At 36.0% G+C, this 24,130-nt stretch overlaps 2 protein-coding genes across 2 annotated transcripts; both read right to left on the bottom strand.

Annotated features, from left to right (window-relative positions):
* Nucleotides 1–5,535: 5,535 nt before the first annotated feature.
* On the bottom strand, nucleotides 5,536–13,599 carry LOC143556331 (protein transport protein SEC31 homolog B-like). Its single transcript, XM_077045672.1, has 22 exons — nucleotides 13,265–13,599; nucleotides 12,022–12,076; nucleotides 11,761–11,883; nucleotides 11,549–11,645; nucleotides 11,431–11,467; nucleotides 11,236–11,341; nucleotides 11,081–11,138; nucleotides 10,843–10,940; nucleotides 10,613–10,732; nucleotides 10,452–10,494; nucleotides 10,210–10,316; nucleotides 10,012–10,139; nucleotides 8,901–9,438; nucleotides 7,992–8,098; nucleotides 7,744–7,915; nucleotides 7,454–7,667; nucleotides 6,827–6,942; nucleotides 6,649–6,756; nucleotides 6,429–6,557; nucleotides 6,081–6,348; nucleotides 5,763–6,001; nucleotides 5,536–5,682 (listed from the first exon to the last, which is right to left on the bottom strand). The coding sequence occupies exons 1-22, from the start codon at nucleotides 13,597–13,599 to the stop codon at nucleotides 5,593–5,595; spliced, it is 3,288 nt and encodes a 1,095-aa protein (XP_076901787.1). The 3' UTR covers nucleotides 5,536–5,592.
* Nucleotides 13,600–18,350: 4,751 nt separating this feature from the next.
* LOC143556309 (serine carboxypeptidase-like 40) lies at nucleotides 18,351–22,777 on the bottom strand. Its single transcript, XM_077045661.1, has 8 exons — nucleotides 22,399–22,777; nucleotides 20,806–20,913; nucleotides 20,451–20,725; nucleotides 19,647–19,901; nucleotides 19,436–19,554; nucleotides 18,767–18,859; nucleotides 18,565–18,670; nucleotides 18,351–18,488 (listed from the first exon to the last, which is right to left on the bottom strand). Exons 1-8 carry the CDS (start codon nucleotides 22,775–22,777, stop codon nucleotides 18,351–18,353), a joined length of 1,473 nt encoding a protein of 490 aa, XP_076901776.1.
* Nucleotides 22,778–24,130: the final 1,353 nt, after the last annotated feature.

The raw sequence follows: 24,130 nt of genomic DNA, 5'->3' as shown, positions 1-24,130 counted from the left end.
TGGAAAGGTGAAGACCTTTAAACCTTAGGAGATATCAGGGATATCTTATTCGTGTGTGAGGTGATCAGCCGCTAACTGTTGTGAAGATAACGTATCCTTGGGATAACTGCAAAACACTAAACTCTTGATGAGGGGTGGGTGTTAACCTGGCTAACACCCCTCCGATGCTTAAGTCAGTAAACTTGATTTAAAGGTAATAAAGTTCAAAAGTATAAAAGTAGATGAGGGAACATACCTTTATCCTGAGGATACGAACATACCAGTCAAGGATACTAGCAAAAATATGCCTTAAGATGGATAACATTCCAAGCTCTTGGTATAGGAACACCTTCCATAGTGATTAACCTGTAGGCCCCTTTTCCTGCTTCTAAATCAATCAAGTAAGGACCTTCCCATTTGGGAGCTAACTTTCCATCTGCTGGGTTAGTGGTATTCTAAAATGCCTTTCTTAACACCATATCTCCTACTTGGAATCTTCGAATTCTGATATTCTTGTTGTAGGACTTGGCTATTCTTTGTTGGTATGCTGCCATTCTGATCCTGGCAAGATCTCTGAGTTCATCAATGGTATCCAGGTCTTCAATAAGGCTTTAGTTGTTGGACTCAGTATCTTGGATGTTGGTTCTTGCTGTGGGGATCACCATCTCTGTAGGGATAACAGCTTCGGCCCCGAACACCAAGGAGAAAGGAGTTTATCCCGTTGCATTTTTTGAAGTGGTTCTATCAGCCTAAAGAACAAATGGTAGTTCTTCAGCCCATTTTCCCTTCTTGGATCCAAATTTCTTCTTTAAATTGTTGATGATGATCTTGTTACTTGACTCTGCTTGACCATTGGCTTGAGGATGTACTGGAGTTGAAGTTACCATCTTGATTCCCCAACTTTCACAAAAGTTGGTTGTTCTACTACCGACGAATTGTGATCCATTTTCACAGACAATCTCTGCCGGGATACCAAATCTTGTCAGGATATTGCGTTTGATGAATGAAATTACATCCTTTTCTTGATGCAGGGTAATTTGTCTGCTTGGCTAGTTAAGCATGCGCTAACTTGAACAAATGCCTCTGCTTCGATCCACTTGGAGAAGTAATCTGTCATTACCAGCATAAAGACCTTTCCACTAGGAGCTTTGGGCAGCTTCCCCACAATATCCATTCCCCATTTCATAAATGGGCACGAGGATATGATAGGATATAATGGTTCAGCTGGTTGATGCAAGATGTTGCTGTGTCTTTGACAAGCATCACATTTTCTGGAGAAGTTCATTGCGTCCTTCTTCATTGTTGGCCAGAAGTAACCTGTCCTCAGTATCTTGGATGCTAAGGCTCTGCCCCCAGTGTGGTTTCCACAATCACATTCATGTATATCCTTGAGAACTTCTTGTGCTTCTTGGTATTCCAAGCATCTCAAGTATGGACCTGCAAGTGATTTTCTATACAAAGTAATATTTAGGACAATATACTAGGTTACTTTCATTCGGAAAGCTCTTGGATTTTCTCCTTCTAGAATCTCGTTATCCTGAAGATACCGCATTATGGGATGGGTCCTGGATATTGGATTATCTTCAGGATTCAAAGTCTCCAGGACTTCTTGGTTCTCCTTCGTTGCTGGAGTCAAGATATGCATGATGGGTATCTTAACATCATCTGGTATCTTGATAGCTGATGCCAAGTTTGCTAAGGCATCTGCTTCGGTGTTCTCTTCCCTTGGTACCTGTACTATATCAAATGTTTCGAAACACATAGCTAATTTCTTAACTATTTCTAAATATTTTACTAAGTTTTCTGCATTCACTGCATAAGAGCCATTAAAATGGTTAGCTAATAACAAAGAATCAACATAAACTTGAAGATACCTGACCTTCATATCCTTAGCTAACTGCAAACCAGCTATTTTAAGGCTTCATATTCAGCCTCATTATTAGTTGTCTGAAATTCACAAGATATAGATAGAGGTATTATGTCCCCCTGTGGCGATTTTAGCAGGATACCTAGATCTGTTCCTCTTATGTTGGAGGCACCATCGATATGCAAAGTCCAACTTTCCTTGATCTCCAGTTGTTGAACTTCCTTTTCTACTTCCTCAAGTATATCCTGGCTAAAATCAGCCACAAAGTCGGCAAGTGCTTGAGATTTTATGGCTGTCCTTGGTTCATACAAGATATCGTATGCACTAAGCTTCACAGCCCACTTTGCCATCCTACCTGACATTTCTGGTTTTCTCAAAACAGCTTTAATAGGATAGTTAGTTTTTACATGAATAACATGACTTTCAAAATAATGTCTTAATTTAGTAGAAGCCATTATAAGTGCTAAAATCAACTTTTCAAGATAAGAATACCTGGATTCAGCATCTAGTAGACTTTTACTTACATAATATATTGGATGTTGTTGACCTTCATGATTTTTGACTAAGACAACACTTATTGTACTTCCAGAAACAGCTAAGTACAAGGATAACATTTCACCATCAACCGGATTCATCAGGAGTGGCGCTGAGGATAAGTATTCCTTCAAGGATACCAATGCCCTTTCTTGCTTCTCTCCCCATTCGAATTTTTTATTCTTCCTCAAGATACCATAGAAGTCTTTACACTTCTCAGAAGATCTTGAGATCAATCTGTTGAGATCTGCTATTCTACCCGTTAACCTTTGGACGTCTTTGACATTTTTTGGTGATTTGATATCCAGGATAGCTTTGATTTGCTCAGGGCTTGCTTCTATTCCTCTCTTGGTAACCATATATCCAAGAAACTTTTCTGCTTTGACACCAAAATGGCACTTGGCTGGGTTCAGCTTCATGTTATACTCATCCAGGATGTCAAATGCTATTGCCAAGTCTTTGAGATGATCCTCAGCCTTTTTTGACTTTACCACCATGTCGTCTATGTAGACTTCTATCGTGTCCCCCAGTTGGTCTTTAAACATCATGTTGACTAGCCTCTGGTATGTTGCACCTGCATTTTTTAGTCCAAAAGGCATTGCAGTATAACAGTATATACCTGTGGGAGTCATGATGGCTCTATCTTCCTGATCTGAAGGCTCCATTTGAATTTGTTGAAATCCTGAGGTTGCATCCATGAAGGTTAGCAGCTCGTGGCCAACAGTTGCATCCACCATTGAGTCAATGTGTGGGAGTGGGAATGGGTCTTTTGGACAGTCCTTATTCAGGTCTGTGATGTCCACACACACTCTCCATTTTCCATTTTTCTTCTAGACAACAACTAGATTGGCCAACCATCTAGGATATTGGATCTCTCTTATCATCTTGGTTTTAAGCAGCTTCTGCACCTCTTCTTGTATGATGGCGTTTCTCTCAGGAGCAAACTTCCTTCGCTTTTGATGTACCGGCCTGAAAGATTTATCCATACCAAGTTTATGAGTAATTATAGATTTAGAGATACCTGTCATATCTTCATGTTTCCATGCGAAGGTAGAAGCTCTTTTCTTTAGGAAGGATATCAATTCCATCTCAATATCTTCAGGAATACTTGATCCTAATAATACTTTGATTTCAGTATCCTGAGGATCCAAAGATACTCCCTTTACATCCTGCTCTCTTGCTTGCAGGACCTTCCCCGGTTGTTTCTGTAACTGCTATGCCCGAGTAGGCTTTGTAGTCCACTTCATTGATGAAGCATAACATTCCTTGGCATCTTGCTGATCGCTTTCAATCTTGATGACCCCCCAAGGACTTGGTAGTTTCACACATTGATGATAAGTTGAGGGCACTTCCTTCATGCTGTGGATCCAGGGCCTGCCTAATATCACATTATAACAAGATAATGAGTCAATAACACAAAATTTTTGTAGAGAGTTAGTTCCTTCAATATATATTGGAAGTTTGATTTCTCCCAAAGTGTTCTTGGTCTTGCCACTGAATCCTACTAGAACTGAGGATTTTGGGATAATCTCCGTTTCCGGAATATCCATCTTCTTTAAGGCATCCATTTGGATAATGTTCACAGAGCTTCCTCCATCAACGAGTATCCTGCGCACCAAACAGTTAGCTATACATAAAGTGATTAACAAACCATCATGGTTGGGATCTACAAGATCACATCGGTCCTCCTCGTCGAAGGATATGATCCTTTGAGTTGTTAGAATGGAAGTGCGGAGAGGTCTTTCTCCGTTGTCCATCTTTGTTTCTTTTGAACGTTTCTTGGCTGCTGAATATGAGGTTCCACAGATGTCGGATCCTTCCGAGATAAAGGATACAACCTTAGCTCCAGGTGGCGGAGAAGGTGCCCTTTCAGGTATCTTGACAGGATCCTGACTCTTGTTGGAATGGATAGCAAAGGCAACCGAATGTGTAAAAGTTTTATTAGGTTAAATAACAAAATTTCATAAGGAGAAGAACGATTCAGACTCGAAGAAGGTAAACAATTTATGAGAAAGCGTATTTGCACGTTAATAAGTAAAATTCGAGCAACCTCGAACAGACGGTTGTTTTTCCACTATGCTACCACATTGTGTTGGGGTGTGAGTGGATATATAGGTAAGTAATTCTCAAGTCCTAAAAAAAAAAAGAATGGTAAGTAATTCTCAAGTCCTAAAAAAAAAAAGAAAACCGTTGGACCTCGAGGGAGCTCAGGAGCCATAACACATTGTTTGATGGTGCAAGAAAACCAGTGTTATCGAGGTGAACCACTTAAAATGTTAATAAATGTGACGAGATATTGATTCCCAGAACGTAATACGGTGGAAGCCAGGGATGAATGAAATGATAAGTCTAGTAGACTTTGAACTTTGTAGTATTAAAGGTGTTGCCGTTCGTTTTTATAGATTTAGGAGGAGCGGAAAGGGATGAAATATGAGAAAAGGCAAAATCAGATGCAAAACAAAGACATGCCCTCGCGTTGAGACATATGAACATACTAGCAACAAAAGAACAAATCTCACATTGTCCAGACGACAGACAATGGAGAATCTAGCACGTTAAAAGTTTGAGCAGACGACCGAGTACAATGGCAGGGCATGGCTAACTAAGCGATGGATAAAAGTTTTTGTCAAGCCGAAAACAGTGAGTACATATTTTTTTGGATGACAGCAATGTAAAAGAAATACATTCAGTCACCATTTCCGAACCCATATATATTGTGGTCATGAACCATGCGAAGATTCGACTTCCGAGGCCATATGGGTTGCCGATCGTCGGAACAAGTAAAGAATAAATGGGCCTCCCACATCCACCACTAGTCCATCTTGAATACAGGCTAAACAAGAATGTGAATATGTTTCTTGTTTGGCATGCCAAACATGGAAGTTATACGAGCACGTAATCTTTGCAAACGAATAAGTTGTGACGTTGACTTGATTTCTCCCAATCGATGGCAAATTCCATACTAAACTCGATATAAACAAAAACTAAACTCTCAAAACTTGTAACAATAAGAAAAACAAAACACCATAAATCATTCAACATCCTCGAGATACCTGACTGCTTTATAAAAATCAAATAAAACAAGAAATAATTAATGAAAGGTTGAAACGAAAACAAGTAAAATCTGCTAGAAAGTTATACGCTCACATCCTTGTGTACAAGAAGGCAACAGATTCAAACCATATTCAACCATGAGTATGATGAAAGAACGTTTATCTCGCATTCTGCCTAATCTTGATCATTCGTTTCAGAGTCGCTAACCAGAAGCTGCACTCGTCCCAGTCACTTGTCGTAAGATCCACCTTTTACGAAAAACAAAAATTACAATGTTATAATTATAATCTGAATAATTGAATGTTTATTTTACACAAATATATGATACCTGGATTTTGAGAGCAGTAGTAAAATCACCACGATCCAACGACTGACAAAGCTGCCCAAGCTTTTCAGCGGCATTCTTTGATATGTCACCACTATTTAACTTGGCAAACAAGGCACCAAGTTTCTTGGAGTTGTCATCAATTTCCCGCCGCTTAGCCGGCGCAGCATTTGACCCTCCCAAGGCTTCTGATGTCTCTTGAAAAAGTCTTGTCAAAGTTCCAATAACCAGCCTTTGCTGGGCTGAAAACATAACGGTCAGCGTTCATTACCAACATACAAAAACATGAAAAGTTATTGGTTAATAATAATAGAATATTACCTGGAACATTTGACACATCAGCAGTCTGCACAGTTGGAGGTGCGGCAGGAGGGGCGGCAGGCGGTGGAGTAGACGGTTGCATTTGAGCTGAGGAAGTTCTTTGTAACCCTGTATTATTATTATTAACAGGCATAAACCCTCTGACCGGTGGTGTCACACCGTGTGGTATCTTCGGGCCGGTGGTTGCGACCATCGGAGACGGAACAGGCCCAAGTGTAACAGGGCCCGGTGGGCCAGGTTGGTAAATAGGGTTAGCATTCCCCTGAGACTAAAGGATTAGCAGATATTATACAATCTAGTAAAAAACAATCAAGAAGGCAAAGAAAGTTATATATAGTATATACATACAGGGTATAACTGTGAACCCAGAGTCGGTGGCTGCTGGTATTGGTCAGCATTTCTCATAACCGGAGGTGTTGTAGGAACAAAGACTTTCGGTGCAGGCTGAGTTGTAACTGGTGGTGGATTAAATCCCACCTAAAACGCATAACTCATAAATAATATCAGTATATCACAAATAATGCATATAGCCATATATATAAAAATATATGTTTATTTATTAACGTACAGGTGGCATGTGAGCTGCAGGAGTTGGAACAAACAGAGAAGGTTGTTGTGGCTGTTGATATTGAGGATTGTATAACGGTTCGGGTGGTTGTTGATAAGAGTTTCCATCCTGAATGGTTTTTTGTACTAAATAGTAAATATACTGTTTTGTAATTGTATAATATTTAAAACGAAATTACCTGATAATAGTTTCTAGAAGGTTCCACAATAGTGTTTGTTTGCTGATTTGAACCATACACAGCTCCCATTTGTGGTTGAGTGTGAACAAAATCTCTAGACTGTGTTGTCTCTTTCTCTGAATAAAGTCAATAAACAAGCATATAAAGTATTTAAAGAAACATGAAGAATATTTTAAATGAACTGAACGTTCATTTATGTCCGTTTATATCATTTATGTTCATATATATTCGTTCATTTATGTCCATTCATTTACGTCCGTTTAGATCACTTATGTTTGTTTAAATGTTCATGCAAATTATTTGTTGCTGTTAATAATTTCATATCAAACAGACTTTCATATTTTAAAACGTTGAGCCAAATTTTAGGAACAATCATTTAAATGTAATAATAATGGTACTTTCAAGTTTAATTTGGATATTGACTTTTACTTTTAATTGGTGTCGGTTTGCGTTCATCATTTAAGCTCGTTCATTTATATTTATGAACCGTTTTTTATAACGTTAACAACAAAACATAAACGAACACGTTCATTTTCTTAACAAAAGAACATGAACACGAAAATCCCTTCACTTAAATGTTCATGTCTGTTCGTTTGTTCAGTTAAAGTTAGGCAAACGAACACGTACCTGGTTCAGACGAGAGCGCAATACGATCTCTCAAAATAACAAGTTCAGGCGACAAATCTTCAGTGCCCATTAGTTTCAAATACTCCATAGCCGTTGTCAGCAGGCCTTGACTTGCTAATATTTCAGCATATTTTTCAACAAGTTTGCATAAAGAAGCACTGAATCTCTTCTGTCCGGTTGCTAAAGCAAGAACCACAGTCTTCTCCATTAAATCCTAATATCAAAAGGACATAATTAGCCTTCTGTTATTACTTCTCAAATGAATAAATAAAAACAAAAACTTTGATAACCTGAAGTTGTTCAACATAGGATTCACCCTTGTGGTCACCAGTAACATTCTTTGACCAAATTTCAACGGTTTTATCAATGTTGCCGGCACATATGTAACAAAGAGTTGCGGCTAGTGTGTTACCAGCAGCTACAAGCCTAGATGCAAGGGTGTCACAAAGTATCCATTCCTCCCTTTGCGCAAACTGTAATGAATCAACAGTAATTATAATATAGCAGAGTAATTAAAATGTTCATTTATAATAATAACTCCACGAAACTTACAGTGCACAGAAGAGCAAGCGTTTCCTTCCAGGATTTCAGAGGCCTGGTATTAACCAGACTAACTAGGTCATTATTCACCATTGCGGCAACAACCTGTGTTCAAGAAAAATATACAGATACTTAGTATTACTTTACTGTTACCAATATATGCAATTAGCAGCCTGTTATGAATAGTAAATTTGATATTTTTTAATTCAAGTTACAATATAGCCCCCTAAGCTTTACTACACTTACCATTTACACCCGATTCCCTTTTTTTCTTTTTTTTTCTTGCCCTACCAGGTTACGACACATGGAACACTCACTTTTTTTTCATTTTTCTATTATAGCCTTTAAAATACAATGTTTTATAAAATTCCGAATGTACCATTGCGACGTGCTTAATTTTGCCTGCGTTTTGGTGTAAATTTAATTTGATTCTACGATTCAATGTAAATTTCATTCAAAAGTTTTCGTGATAATGTGCAAGTCATCGAAGCACGACCGTACAAACCATCAAAGCTGCTTCAAGGTTTCATCTTTTCCTAGTTTTTTTTTATTATTTTCCTCTTATAACCTTTATAATATGATTCTTTTATAGAATTCCGGAGTTCTCGTTTTAATGTGCTTATTTTTATCAGCATTTCGCTATGAACTTTGTTCACAGGATGAATACCAACGTGCAAGTCGTCAAAACCAATACATACAAATTTTAACACCCCCAACGCAGCACGCGGGTTTCGCCCACTTGTATGAATAATTAAGAACAAATTACATAAAATAGAAATATATTTTTTTTCACTTGTCCTACTTTAATCATTTTTCTTAAGAAATACCACATGGGTAACAGATGGCACTTCATGTAATTTATCATAGCATTAACGGCAGAGATATAAAAATAAAAAGGAGAAATAACCTTTAAGTAAGGAGAACGGTTCTTCTTCAGGTATTGATCCCGTGTGGTCTCCCACAACAAAGCACCACCAACCTGTGCAATAACTAAAGCGTCAGCCATCTTATCAGCGGCTATGCACAGTGCAACAGCTCCCTTATAATCTCCAACAACCAAAGCCCGTTGTACAGCATCATTAAACGAAGGGTCAGCGGACCCCACATGTAAATCACCTTCCTTTGATGCTTCTTCAAAATTAGGGACATATTCTTCAGTGTTCTTTCCAGGAATCGAGACAGGCGTATCGCATTTAGGACTTGGAAGATTGTTAAAGAAGTCTTCCCCGTTATCGACTGGCGTTTGGTTGCCAGCTGCAAATGGTTCTTTGCTTGTTTCTTGTTCTTCAAAATTTAGGGAATTTAATTCTTGAGATAACTCTTGTACTTCGTCGTGTACTTCAGGTAAAGTGAAACCAAGATGGTTCAAAAGCTTAGTTCTTGCTGTTCCGTCATCTTCAAACATCACCTTCAAGAATCCCCATGTTTCTTTTTCCTCCTCAGATCTGCTCACGAAACAAAATGCATTAAAGGGTTTAAACAAATGAACAATCGAAATTAAACGATTGAAGACAAACAACTAAACGAACGATGTTTTCTTGACTGCGTTCTTTCGTTAAAAGAATGAATGTGTCCATGCGTTAAAAGTATATACGAATAGTCCACGAACACAGATGAATGAACATAACAATTAAAAGTAAATATGATTCACAATGAATATATTAACAAACGTAAACAAAGATTATATGAACAAAAATGTGTTGGACATAAAAAGTTATTAAAACTAGACAAAATTGTAATTTGCCTACAAATATATAAAGAATATATTGATGAACTTAGACAAACGTAAACTAACGAACATAAATGAATGTAAACAAACGAACGTTCACAAACATAAATGAGCTAACAAGGCATGTGTTCATGTTCATTCATTTAACTAAAAAAACAAACTTCCCGCCAGACAGTTCACTAAATGTCCGGTTCTTTTACAAGCCTAATACGTATGAGATTAGAGAAATAAAGAAGTGCAACCTAAACAATCCATTTAAATAAATGGGTTAAGATTTATGAAAACTTACTCAGACTCTTGAGTTTTTTTGTCACAAAGAAGCCTTAAAGTAGATCTATCTCCACTTCGCATTGCAGCTTCAAATTCAGATGAAGTAGTCACTAAATTGTGCTCAGTAACCAAGTCATGCACATTAACCTGAAGACCAAGAAAGTTACATAACTAGAAGACAGTTATCTAAGATAATTAAGTGGAGAAATATGAATACCTCAGACGGTCCAGAAGAGCCAGTTGAGTGAAAAGAAACAAGCTTTCCGCCAAATCCAAAAGAAACACCAGCTTTACGTTGATACCATTTTGGAGCTTTTAATGGCGCTGCTTAAACATGAGCCGTTCATAAGTAATGGCTTAGAGTTACTTAAATGGCTATCGTTGATTTTTATTACGAAAAGGAGTTGTATAAATACATAAATTGTATGAATATTATTGCATTATATACAGCCACATTACCTGAACCATAGAAATTCTCACCCGCACCATATCGAGCACAAGCCTATAAAAAAACAAAAGAAAATGTAACTTTTAAAACAATTACTAGATAAAACTCATGATTTCAAGTTTTCAACATTGTCAGAAGCAGATACATGTGTTTGAATTATCAATGGAAGTACCTCGATATTATAAATGCCAATTTTCCCATCAAAAGAAGATGCCGATATGATCCCTGGTATCTTTGGGTACCAGTGAACATCGAAATTCCAGTTGGTGCCAGCTGGAAGTTCAGAGATGATCTACATCAAGCCGTTAAAGTAGGTTAGGCGTTAAAAGAACCAAAAAATACAATAAGCTAATTACAAAATAAAGCCATTAAAGATTTAAACCAACAAAAAGATTTACAGACCTCAGTGGTATTAGTGTCCCAACAAATAGTACGGTTATCTTTGGCGCATGTAAGCAAATAGGTGCTGTCACTGGGACACCATGACATGGCAACCACACCTGTTACATCATAACGTTTAGAAGAATAGTTGTAAAAGATTAAAAAAAATGTTGAGCAAAGAAAATAAGTTTTATAATCATTTAGCGAAAAGTAACTAAGTATGCTAAAAACAATCACAGTTAATTGAGAAACAGCATACCTTTACTGTGACCTGATAACTCTCGCAGTGGTGACATTGTGTTACGCATATCCCAAATCTGCATACCAAAACAAAGGTTATATTACAAGAATAAAATACTACCTTGAAGAATCACTTGAAAGATAATTTTATAAAATAAAAGCCTAACTCATTACCCTCAAAGATGGTGAATTATCATCATCTGAAGCAACAATCAGCTGAGTGGCAAAATCAGGATGCCACTGTAAAACCGAGCATCGTCTTCTAACTGAATCTGAAAAACTGTATATTGGAAGTTCATATGTTAAACCTTAATGGTTCAGACACCTAACACATGCATTATAATTGGTTTTGGCATCCAAGTTGTTTACCTTATAATCGGTTTTTGCTTCCTAAGGTCCCAAACAACTGAAACAAAAATAACATAACATCACATACATATCTCCAAACACATATTAGATTAATACATATTGTTGTTTATGTACATACCAGTTGTCCCATTAATAGAAGTGGATGCCAATATAGGCTGAACTTTCATGTTCCACGATAAGAATGAGATCTCACCCTGTTTAGCTGATGCACTTCCCTGCAAGTGGAGGTTTATTAGATGTCAAAGATACACTCGGCTTTTGAAGTTTGTATTATTTTAATTTATAATGTAGATTGATGATGTTAAAAATTTAGAATATTAGTATACTTACCTTGAGAGGAGGAAAATGTGTCGGTTCCGTTGGTTTTGCAATATCCCATATACAGATTTCTCCTTCTTCAGCACCAGAAGCAAGATGGTTTGGTGACAAACTACTAAACTCTAGACCACGAACCTATAAGAAGAAAAGAAAATCAAAAAAGAAAAAGTAAGAAATAAAATTCAGTGCACACCCATGACGGCTTATTTTATATGCCAAGAGGATTAGAAGGGCAATAGTATAACATTATAGAAATTTAAAATTAAAACTTACAGGCCCTTTGTGCCTTGATAGTTGTTGAATAAGAGTGCCTTCATTATCTTCAGAACTGTAGTCAGTTAACATAATAGCAATGAGACTTTCAAGTTCAAGATGATAAAAACAATACTGGAGCAATTACTGTTTGTGTCATAAAAAATTAAAAAGAAGCAAAGCAGTACAAAGCACAAGCAAAGCAAATCTCAAATCGAGTGAAATAGAACTATTTCACATTAACAACTAGAATATAGGCTATATATTGAACAAGATTATTTTTTTTATATTCTCATTTCCTATAATGTAACTGAAATGATTGTATCATCAGGCAAAAAAATCACGTCTCTTAAAATTGCAGTATCTTCCCACTAAAAAAATACACTATAAAATGCTATTCAAGCAGACTGTCTCAAATTGAAAACGGGATAAGGATGCAAGAACAATTTTTAAGAACAAAAGGTGTCTCTTACTTTCTCATACAAGCAACATTTTCATTTTTGTATTTTTACTCTTTCGCAGTTAAAACTAGATCAATGCTAATATCATTCGCAACCCAATATACATATATTGGTCATAAACTCATCCCTACAAAACTTAAAAGAAACACCACATTGATTGTAAGGCAGCTAAATACCACTACTAGTAAACAAATCACTATCAAACCTCCCACTGCCACTCTTAACAAAACCAGATCTAATCTGAAACTAAAATCCCTCCGTCGGTACCCGAACAACTACAAAAAATCGTATCCGAAAGATCAATCTTCCGATCAAGTATTATTATTATCCTAAATTATATCTAATCAACACTGCATTGCCAATCACACCACAATTAAACATCCTATCACAATTCACAACCCGATAAATCAAATTACAACCCAATAATTCGAACAAATTACTATCTTGGGGTTCCAAATACCAATATTCCTATCCACCAACCCACCGGCAACAAGGCCATTGATTGTAAGGCAGCTAAATTACCAATACTAGCTAACAAAACACTATCAAACCACATTCTAAAACTTGTAACAAAATCAGATCTAATATGAACCGAACAAGTCCGAGAAATCCCACTGAAAAGATCAATCTTGTATTAAGAGATCCAATTAGTAGTACCAAATACTTCTGATCAAGCTATATCATCCTAAATTATTATTATTGATCACACTCTACATTGCCAATCACACCACAATTATGCATCCTAATCAATATCGAATTCACACTCACACGTCCCGAATCGACAATTCGATCAATTCAATTACCTGATAAGTATCTTGGGGTTCCAGATACCGATATTCCCATCGACCAGGCCACCGGCAAGGAGGCCGAGAGCGAAATCCTCGGAACCGGGGACGGGGGATTTGCCCCAGGACAGGCGATTAAAGGGTTCGGAGCTGGGTACAGCCCCAGCTAAGGGGAGGTTGCGAAGGTCGGATTGGAAATCAAGTCTGAAGATTTCAAGATTGGCGGAGGAGCTGAAGGACATGTCGACGGCTCCGGCCATGGTGCCGGCGGCGATGAAGGGTGCATCGGGAGCGAAGGCAACAGATGCGGATCTGTTAACCTCTTTAATGCACGCGGATGATGATGAGTCCATGGATTTGTTTTGAGAGATCTGGGGTTATGGGTTGTGATCTGAAGATCAAGAAGAATTTGGTGTTGGTGTTGGTGTTGGTGTTGGTGTTGGTGTTGGTGTTGGTGTTGGTGATGAGAGAGAAGGAGAAAGAGATGGTGTGTTGTGTTGTTCTCTCTCTTCTTTTGTGTTGTGTTCTGTTACTTCAGTTCGTGTTGGTTGATGGATGTTCAAAGTATGCATGTATGGTCTTGAAGCCAAAGACTATGTTTATTTGTTGTGTGTACTTATGTTATGTAACTTAAGTTTTATCACTTTATTATGTTATGTTTCTAAATGGGGATTTGGAAACCTTTGGGAAAAACAAATATTATTATTAATAATAATAATAAGTTATTAATGTAGAAGTTTTAGTTTATGAAGGTTGTAATTGAAATTTTTATCATAAAGTTATTTAAGCTGGTTGTAATGGATATTATACAAGAACATTGAAGATACGATGTTTCAATCTTGAGTTTAAATTTTTTTTTTTTTTTTTGTTAAGAAATAAGGTGAAGTCTTATGTTGCAAGATCAACAAGTATTTACGTCTTATTTAGGGTGCAATATGGAGCTCGAGGAGCATTCAGAGAGCTCGGGGATGAAGGGGAAACTGCTCCCTTTCCTTTGGGGCATGTTAGCAATCTCAAGATTCGGAGATTATCCCTCAATCTCCTCATTGATTTTCAACTCATGTGGGCAGTTTAGAAGGTGTTTCTCGTGCATTTGGAGAATTTGGAAAATTATAAAAGAAATTAACGTAAAAATTTTGTTTATGAAAGTTGTAATTGATACTTTTTTCATAATGACTTATAGGTTGGTTGTAATAGATTAGATCATAAATTCAGCCTTGAGTTCCATCTTTGTAAGATAAGAAGGTGATCGAAGTTTTATGTTGTGATATCAGGAAGTAATCACTTCTTAATTAGGGTGCATGGTGTGGAGTTGGAGGAGCATTCGGGGAGCTCTGGGGTGAATGGAAAAACGGCTCCCTCTTCTTTGGGATGCATGGATAACTTCAAGATTTGGGGACTATCCCTCAACCTCCTCATCAATTTCATCTCATTTGGGTGGTTTGGCTGATGTGGCATTTGAAAAGTTCGAGGAGGATATCCTCCGCTCTTATAATTCAATATGGTGTCTAAGGTAAGGATGAGCTCGGGACGGTACCGATACTGATACCAAAAATTCAAAATATTTGGTACCAGTATCGAACCATTGGTACGGTACCGATATTTTGTGTAAAATTCAGGAAATACCGGTACCGTACAGGTATTGATACCGAAAACTAAAAACTTGGTACCGATTCGGTACCAAATCGGTACAATTCGGTACCGATACCGGGACAATACCGGTATTAATCGGTACCGGACACCGATACCGAAAATGCTCATCAAGCACAAGTTGATCTCCTATGCATATCACTCAAAGAGTTGATTGCTTTGCATTTTGTTCAAACTATAGATTTAAAAGATGCATTGCCCGTGTATAGTGAATAACAACTTTTGTTGGGTTGTTGACGAGACAAGAACTTTGTTACACTCCAATGTAGACTTGCTAATGTTTGATATATATGAATTACTTAATTAATTTTGCGTGTGGTGCTCTCTACAACCTAACAATTAGGTAGCATTTGGTACGCATGAATGACAATAGGAATGGAATGATTCATTACGTAGGAATAAAAAAAATTGTGTTTGGTTGCTCAATGGAATGGAATCATCCATTACACATGGAATTCTATTCCATCAAATCCATTCCTTCTCACCCCCCTTCTTTTTTTTCATTACATTCCTTCTTCACCCTACTTTCTCAACAACACCATCACCTAATAACCACCACCACCACTACTATCGGCACCACCACCAACTCCGCCGACACCACCACCGTTGCCACCACCATCGCCACCGCCACCACCATTTTCGTCGCCGGAGCTACCACCGTCGCCATTGTTGGCTTCTTTTTTTTTTTGGTTTAAAAAGTATTCACTTTTTTGAGATAGAAGTGTTTTTATTATTTCTATTTCGTTTCTACAATTTTTTTAGATACCAAACAACAAAAATTAATAAATGATTTCATTCCTATAGGTTAACCAAACAAAGAAAATGAATGGTAATGATCCATTTCATTCCCTTGTCCATTTCATTCCATTCATCATTTCATTCCCTTGTCCATTTCATTCCATTCATCCTTCATTCCATTACCTCCAACTAAACATACCCTTAAAGTCTTTTCAAACTAAAGTTGTGATCTCTTCAAGAAATCTTCTGTGTCATGATGCACACAAAAAACTGTGAAAATACTTCGGATTGCAACATTCAAGTTTTTGGTATGTTAGCTTGAGAATATTTTAATTCATGAAATCATGATAATTTTCACTTTGATTTTGTAGAGCTCTGGTTTTACTTTGATTATTTTAAACATTAGGCTTTTAAATCAATCAAAGTCAAAATCAATGTTACAAATGAAAATACCCATCTTTGGCAAAGTCCAGAACGGTAACCATAAAGTTTTGACAAGTAGTTTAGATTTTAAAAGCATCTCAAATGATTATCAAAATATCGCCTTTCTGTTTGGTAGCCTCTTATCTAATCTAACTATATATTAAAGCAACATGATTTTTCCACATGAAACTTCCATGCCGTAGATTGACCGTTCACGAATCTATCTTGAAGAGCGTGATCATTATTGCATAGATAAGGTGCCTATCTTGACGCGGTACTTCCAGAATGAGATAAGAAAAGCAAAGAAGGGGCTGTTGTTGATACTTATTTGATTCGAAACTGGTGAGTAATGGTTTTCTTTTTTTTTTTCCCCTTGGTTAACAACCAAGCAACACTCTCTATATTTATTCACTACTCCTACTCCTACTCCTACAAGCTTGACGGACTTAAGGAGGGATTTTCTTTATCTCAATCAAAAATGCAAATCATGATCAGCATCATTCTAGGGCTTCTACATAGGATGCCACATAGATGCCATGTGAGCAGTTTCCTATTTTATCATCTCTTCTTGCAAAAACAATATGGAGCATGAACCCGTTTAGTTATGTTATAACCCATGACCCGGTTTCTCATCAAATACAACCATATTCATATGAAGATAACATTTTGTAAAAGTTTGAAAAATAAATTATTGTGTGATACAAGTTGCAAACACAATATGGAGCATGAACCCGTTTAGTTATGTTATAACCCATGACCCGGTTTCTCATCAAATACAACCATCTTCATATGAAGATAACATTTTGTAAAATTTTAAAAAATAAATTATTGTGTGATACAAGTCTCAAACCCAAGACCTCATGTTTCAAACTAAAGATTCTTACCAACTTCACTTAAGTAGTTATTGTGTTGAATTTCTTGGCTTATAAATGATATATTGTTAATTCAATTATAATTAATACTAGAAAATCATTAAACAATTAAGTTAACATCCAATAGTGTATTCAAAGAGACTTTTAGAGATTTATGAATTGTAAAATTTTGTTTTTATCATTATTAATATCTTATGAATCTATAACGTATGTTATCATGTGCATTACTAAATTTAACTTTTTTGTTGTTTTTTAACCATCCGTGTATCACACGGGTTATATCCTAGTTGGTCATTAAGAGGCTACCCCTTAATGGTTTATAACCTCTTAATGGTTAAGAGATAGCGTTAAGTCTGATGGTTAAGAGGTTACTTCTTAAAGGCCACCTATTAATCATTTAGAGAGGCTACCAAACAGCCCTCCCAACCATGGATGTGAGAATGTGACTACTAATAGAGTGAGTTTTTATGTCATAAACCTTAATCATCAGTTAGAATCACTATTAATGTAATTGATTTGGATAGAAGTTGAGACTTCAAATATGAAATATGATTAAAATAGGAACCACAAATAGCAACTATCACAAACTGCTAAGACGAGATTACAATGGTAGGCGACAATGATAGCATCCATTGCCTCGAACAGTGGTAATCTGCTAGCAATGGGAACCACCAGCACTCGCAACTGCTAACTTGGGTAAAGGTAACCCACCAACAATGGAAACCAGCAGACTGGTCGCAACCAGTTGATAGATAGCTCACCATCATGGGAACACACACCAATCACAATTGAGCCTACAAGCCGTCACCGATAACTAACTCGAGTAGACTGAGCTGCCCAGTTGAGCCAATCTCGACGCATCTTCAAAAATGCAAAGGCAACTCTCATTGAAATGTGTGCAAGTGTCAAGTGTGCCAATAAAACGTCACACTGGTGTCAAGTGGTCCAATAAAACGGTCACACCACGCTCATCGCTACATCATGTGCGTGAGTTAAGGGCTTAAGGTGGTTCGCACTTTTAGAGCCTCGCTTCTTTCTATGTCTAGGGAAACAATATTCAACGTCACTTTAGGTTTCTTCGAACCTTCATTGACTAATGAAACAATATTCAAGGAATGCTTCTACAAAACTTCATTCGACCACTTTGAGGCAATTAATTTGAGATTTGTTTAGTTGGACCGTGATGACCTCCATTGGGTATTTAATAATCACGAGACATGTGATGTTAAGTGTTAACATATGAATTCATATAAGCATATCAGTTAACACGTAGCTTTAGCTTATAAACAATGTCTATTAGTTCACAAAATCAACAATCAATTAAAACGATGAACAAACCTAACCAAGACCAACATCAACCCTTATGGCGATATTTAGGAAATAAAAAAACAATAAAATCTTCAATGAACCCAATCAAGCGCCTAGAGAGGTTTCCCAGTCAAGAAATGTCTAATAAGTGCAAGTGAATTCTTCGGTTTAAAGCTTGGCACCTGGTGACCCGCTCCGCGAACTGTTGCGAATGTTAAATCTCCTTTATACACTTGTGCAAATCCACCCACCTAGTTAAGTTTTCATGCATTAAGTTAATTAAATTCAGTTTATAGTAAAGTAATAAAATAAGATACAGTTATATACCTCCCCATGATGTACCCACTGATGCCATTCAGTCTTTACAGGCAGCTTCATCAAATTAATGGAGTATTGAGTCGACGTGACAGGCACTCGTCCATCGATATCACCACTGCCGAACAAGAAACCACAATTCACATGCGTATGTAATTATTCATCTCCATTATGATCCATATATCCAAGTTCAAAAATCTATGAAATTAATTACCTAAATATCCAGACACGTAAGTTATTCGCCATAAATTCCTTGAGGAGAGGAATTATAGTCGAAGGACTATCGATCCAATCCATGATGACATCGCTGCATATTATTGTTATTATAGGTTAATACCAACTGATTTAATAAGATGGACAGAGAACTTTTTTGAATAGTATGTGGTTTAATTAGGAATCACATTGGAAGATCTTATGATATCAGCTCGTTAAAAGCTCAAATCAAATCAAACTTAAACAAGTTGGAGCCTAAGATAAGTCTGTTTAATAGATGAGCCCAAGCCCGAGTTTTACTTATCGAGCTCGAGACAATTCGAAAGCCCTAAACGAGCCTATTATTCACATAATTTTTGTTTAATATATTTGATATACTTATGTTAAAACAAACTAAAATAATATACATAACAGAGATGATAATATGCATCATGTTGTATATAAAAAAACATAATTAACATATACATAAGAGTTATGATAATGCAAATAATTAACTAAAGATTTATAAAAATTAATTAATAAATAATAAACGAGCCAAACTCGAGCCTTTTATAAGTCAAACAAACTCAGGCTCGAGAGCAGCCGAACAAAATACATAGTTGAATATTGAACCACTTAATATTCCAAAATATTTAATGCGTAGCTGAAAATACATAAACTTGAAATTTACCTGCATGGTTCCCAATCATGATCAAGTTTTGTGACATTGGCATGAATTGCCTCCTGCACATCTTCACGATTCATATAAGCATATGTGTATAAATCACTGCATGGGTCGATAACATGTGACTGTTTGCACCAAAACAAAAACAAATTGTGTTAGCTTTTCACTCTTGGTTATATGTATATAGCATTACATATATTCGTGGCTAACGATATACCATTCGTTTGGGCTTCGAAGTGAGATCTGGGTTCAAGCATTGGGGGGCATAGATGTTGTAAATATAAATGTTTTTAAGAACATGGTCCACGTGATCCGTCACCTTCTTGCACTCGGCTGATACTGTTGCGTATGGAGAGAAGTCGCAATGTTTACGAATCTGTTCTCTTGTTTCATCCGATATTAAAGCATGCGTATGAAAATAATCGTACATCCCTATATTATCAGTCTCATCATTGATCACTGCGTTCCCTATCTGTGTATATCAAATGCATGCCATATAATATCAAGTTAATACAAGAAAACTTAACTGAAAATAAAAAAAAATGGACTAGGGAATGTAAATGAGCCAAGCCAAGCCCGGGCTCATTAAGGCTTGAGCTTGACTCGTTAGCTCGGCTCGTTTTAAGTTAAAAGGGCCCGAGCTCGACTTGTTTAGAGCTCTATCGCTCAATACTAATTCTTTAATTTATATATTTTTTATTTTATATAATTATTAAGATTTGTATGCTAATAATTAATTTTAAATATAGTACTTATTTAATATTTACAACTATTTAATTATTTAATTTATTATATATTTCGTATCATTATTTAATTATTTTTTTAACTTAAAAAATACATAAAAGTAGTTACTAAATAAATATAATTAAAAGAAAATAAATAAAAAGCTTGTTTAGGCTCGTGAGCCTCAATAAAAGCATTAACTCATTTAAGCTCAACTTGATTTGAGTTTTTAACGAGCGAATCTTGATTCGGCTCACTTAACCCCTAGACTCCAAAAAAAAAAGGAAGGGATACTTACAAGGATCCCTTTAAGATTGATTAGGGTTTTATTAGCCATCTTGTTGTGGTGTAGAATGGTGTGTGCAAGCTGAGGCACATAATGTCCTGCATAACTTTCTCCTGAGATATAAAAATCTCTTTCTTTGTACTCCGGAAATCTTTCCAACCAATTCATCAAGAACACATAGTTGTCTTCCGCGGTTGATTTGTCTCCACAATTGTCATAATAGGATGATACGTTGGAATATGAAAATCCTACGCCAGCAGGTGACTCCACAAACAAAACGTTTGCCGCTGATCAACGTTCAAAAATTAATAATAATGCATGCATGTAAACAGAATACAAAGCTTTGATATGTTGAATGTGATCATACCACGATTCCATGCGAATTTATTTCTGTAAAGAGTTTTGCCATCACTGTTGACTCGGAATGGTCCAAGCTCTTGCATGGCTCCATAAGAAAGTGAAGAACAGCCAGGCCCTATAAAACAATTAGTTCATTCTGTGGTAGACATAGAAACTTTTTGGTATGGTAGGGTATCGCATTTACCTAATGTGTTTATAAAAAATAAGAAAAAACTATAGTTGTTTAAAAAAATTATTGCAAAGCTTAATATTTTTTAGAGCTAAATAAATATGAGGAAAATGTATAGGTAAATCGTACAAAGTCCTTATGTGGCATATATAATTAAGCATAGGCCTGTAAACAAACCGAACGTTCGGTGAACTGTTCGGCGGGATGTTCATTTATATTCGTTTATTTAATAAACGAACAAAAACGAACAAAAAAAATTGTGTTCGTTTAATTAAAGGAACGAAAATGAACACATGTTCCGTTCGTTCATTTATGTTCATGAATGTTCGCTTATGTTTATTTATTTATGTTCGTTTATGTGTTAATAGAAAATAATTAAATATTTTTTTGGGTAAGTTATCTACTAAAAAGTTTTGGATTTGTTAATTTGTATTCATTTATGTTTGTTTGTGTTCATTTACATTTGTTCATTTATGTTCGTTTATCTTTGTTCAATTATGTACATTAAACGAACATAAATGAACACAAGTGTTCATTTTTTAAATAAGCGAACAAAACTTAAGTATTCGTTCGATTAAGCATTCGTGTTCGTTTAAAGTTAAATGCATGAACACTAACATACCCTTATTCATGCTTGTTCGATTTATTTACATGCTTTTATTATTCACGTTGATGAATATATCACTCTCAATTTCTATGCTTTGCTGATTCTGTTTATGTTCGTTTGTGTTCGTGACCGCTCGTGAATACATTCATTTCCTTAATAAACGAATACGAACATAAAATCTCGTTCGGTAAGTGTTCATGAACAAATTATTTTCTTAACGAATGAACATGAGCAAGGTATTATTCGTGTTCGTTCGGTTCAGTTACATCCCTAAATTTAAGCATACACTAAATGAATTATGCATAAAAGTAATTAGTTATGCACAAGAAATTATGTAACATGTAAAATAATTACCCACCAAATAAATAATCTCACAACCAATGTTTAGAACTTCATAAGTTTTGGACATTAAACGTCCTTTGTAATATATCATGCCACATACACAAACACACACATTTATAACTTAGGGTAGATGATTAGATTTAGTAAAACAAAAAACAAGTACAATATAAACGTAAATAATGATGCATTGCATGTTATACACACGTCATCCTCAAACGGCTCATTCAAAGGATAATATGTCAAACAAGGTCCCTACTTTCAAATAGCCATTTGAACTTTGAAGGCTAATACGTCAAATCATATAGATTGGATAAAAAAGAGTTAATTTTACAGGCTTAGGCCATCCTCGTCTTAAAGGGTAATTGGATCCGCACTTGGTCTATATACAAAGAATTCTAGTCAAACATGCAATTAAGTTAAAACAAAGTTCCAATGGTTTAATAATAATATATTAATAATTATAGGTATTAGGGTTATGTTACCTCCATTAAGCCAAAGAAGGAGAGGCAAAGACTCTTTCGATTTCTCAGCTTCAACAAAGTAATAATAGAAAGCCCGGCCACCGGATTCGCTCACTGTAACATACCCGCCGTACTGATCAAACTTCACACGCGGTTGACCGGGCATGCTGGAAATTTTATCCTTCTCTTTGAGACCTTCTTGAGGTACAGCAAAACCTGTCTTCACATCTAGAGGTGCCTTGAAAAGGCTAGTGTCAATGGTGGAATCACCCGACCGTTTTGCCCAATAAAGATTGTCAAGAGCTTGTATTTGTTTGTTGTGAGCATGGCTAATTTGGCATAAAAAGGTTGAAAAGAAAAGGAGAGATATCACAAGACCACAAATAGTTGTGTTCTTCATTGTGGCCTATACAACTATGAAACTGGAAGGTTTATGGGAATATATATAGAAGTGTTTTTGTATTTTCAACGAATATTTTGAGATATAAATGAATGTTAATTGATAAATCATTATCAATATACGTAACCGTCTTTTTGGTGTTCGGCATATTGAGAAATCAAAGCAAATTTGACAATATGAAATTAATGTAGGAGTGATTATTGGAATAAATAATGAAATCAGGCCTTTATGGAAACTAATAATAAAGATTTTATTTGCCAGTAATTGTGACACCTAATATCCTCAATATAACTTTTAATTTACTATAAAGGTCCTTTCAATTTTATTTTTTTTTACATTTATATATCCAGTGGTGTGAAAATCGGCTTAGGCGCCGATGAACTTGGTTTTAGCTAATCGAAGGAGGCTCTAGGGGCATAGGTCCGGATTTACAGGAACTCACTGAATTTTGGAAAATTATAAGAACGGCTATATATAAAATTAAAAGTGTACCCTCAACCCAATGGTATAATTTGTAGTGAACCCATACCCAAATACAAAAATAGTAATGCTTAGGAGATTTGGTTTCATAGTACAGGTTACGGCCGGGTTCAAGGCTGTTTCTTGTCAAAAGCTTTTGAAACTTTTTTTTAATGCAAAGCTTTCCATAATGTTGCATCTGGGTTACATTTGATAGAAATAAATTAATAATCAAATATACCCTCCTTCATTAAGTAACCAAAATGAGTACAGCCAGAAAGGAAAGCTGTGAATGTTTACCCATTCTATTAATTTCTCCAAAAATGTTATACGTTAAAAAATTAATTACTTTTGATTCATGTTTGAATTAGAGAATAGCTTTAATGATGCTGATTTGCTGACATTTGAATTGTTGAATTAGTAATCTTAACTTGTTAGAAACTTGAATTAGTGATGTTAACTTGTTGAAACTTGAATTTGATTTTTTAGGTATTATGAACGTTACTCGCCTTATTTTTTAACTAGTATAGATCACCGTATACATGTTTTTTTTAAGTTCCAATGCTGATTTTTTTTTTTAAATTATTGTACTGTATTTTTATTTTGTGATGAACCTCACATAACCCGAATAGTCAATCTGACCCAAAAAATTTTATGTCCGGTCTTATGATATTGGAGCATTTAAAAGCAATGAACCTACTGAAAAAATTCCTAGATCCACTATTGGGAGGCTCTAGGCGATAGTCGACCAAAATTGGTCATAGTCTAATAAAATCATTCCAAATCTCCCAGCTTAGGGTTGGTCAAAATCGGTTCTAGTTGGATAAAATCGGTCCTAGTCTAATAAACTCGGGCCAATATATCTATAAGCTTTCTAGTGAACTCCGGTCCAAC

Source organism: Bidens hawaiensis, unplaced genomic scaffold (genome assembly GCF_021521415.1).
Source record: "Bidens hawaiensis isolate Kalapana, Puna unplaced genomic scaffold, B.hawaiensis_p1.1 tig00018514_1, whole genome shotgun sequence".
Classification (NCBI taxonomy): Eukaryota; Viridiplantae; Streptophyta; class Magnoliopsida; order Asterales; family Asteraceae; genus Bidens; species Bidens hawaiensis.
The sequence above is the reverse complement of the archived record's forward strand: the minus strand, read 5'-3'. Positions and strand labels throughout refer to the sequence as shown.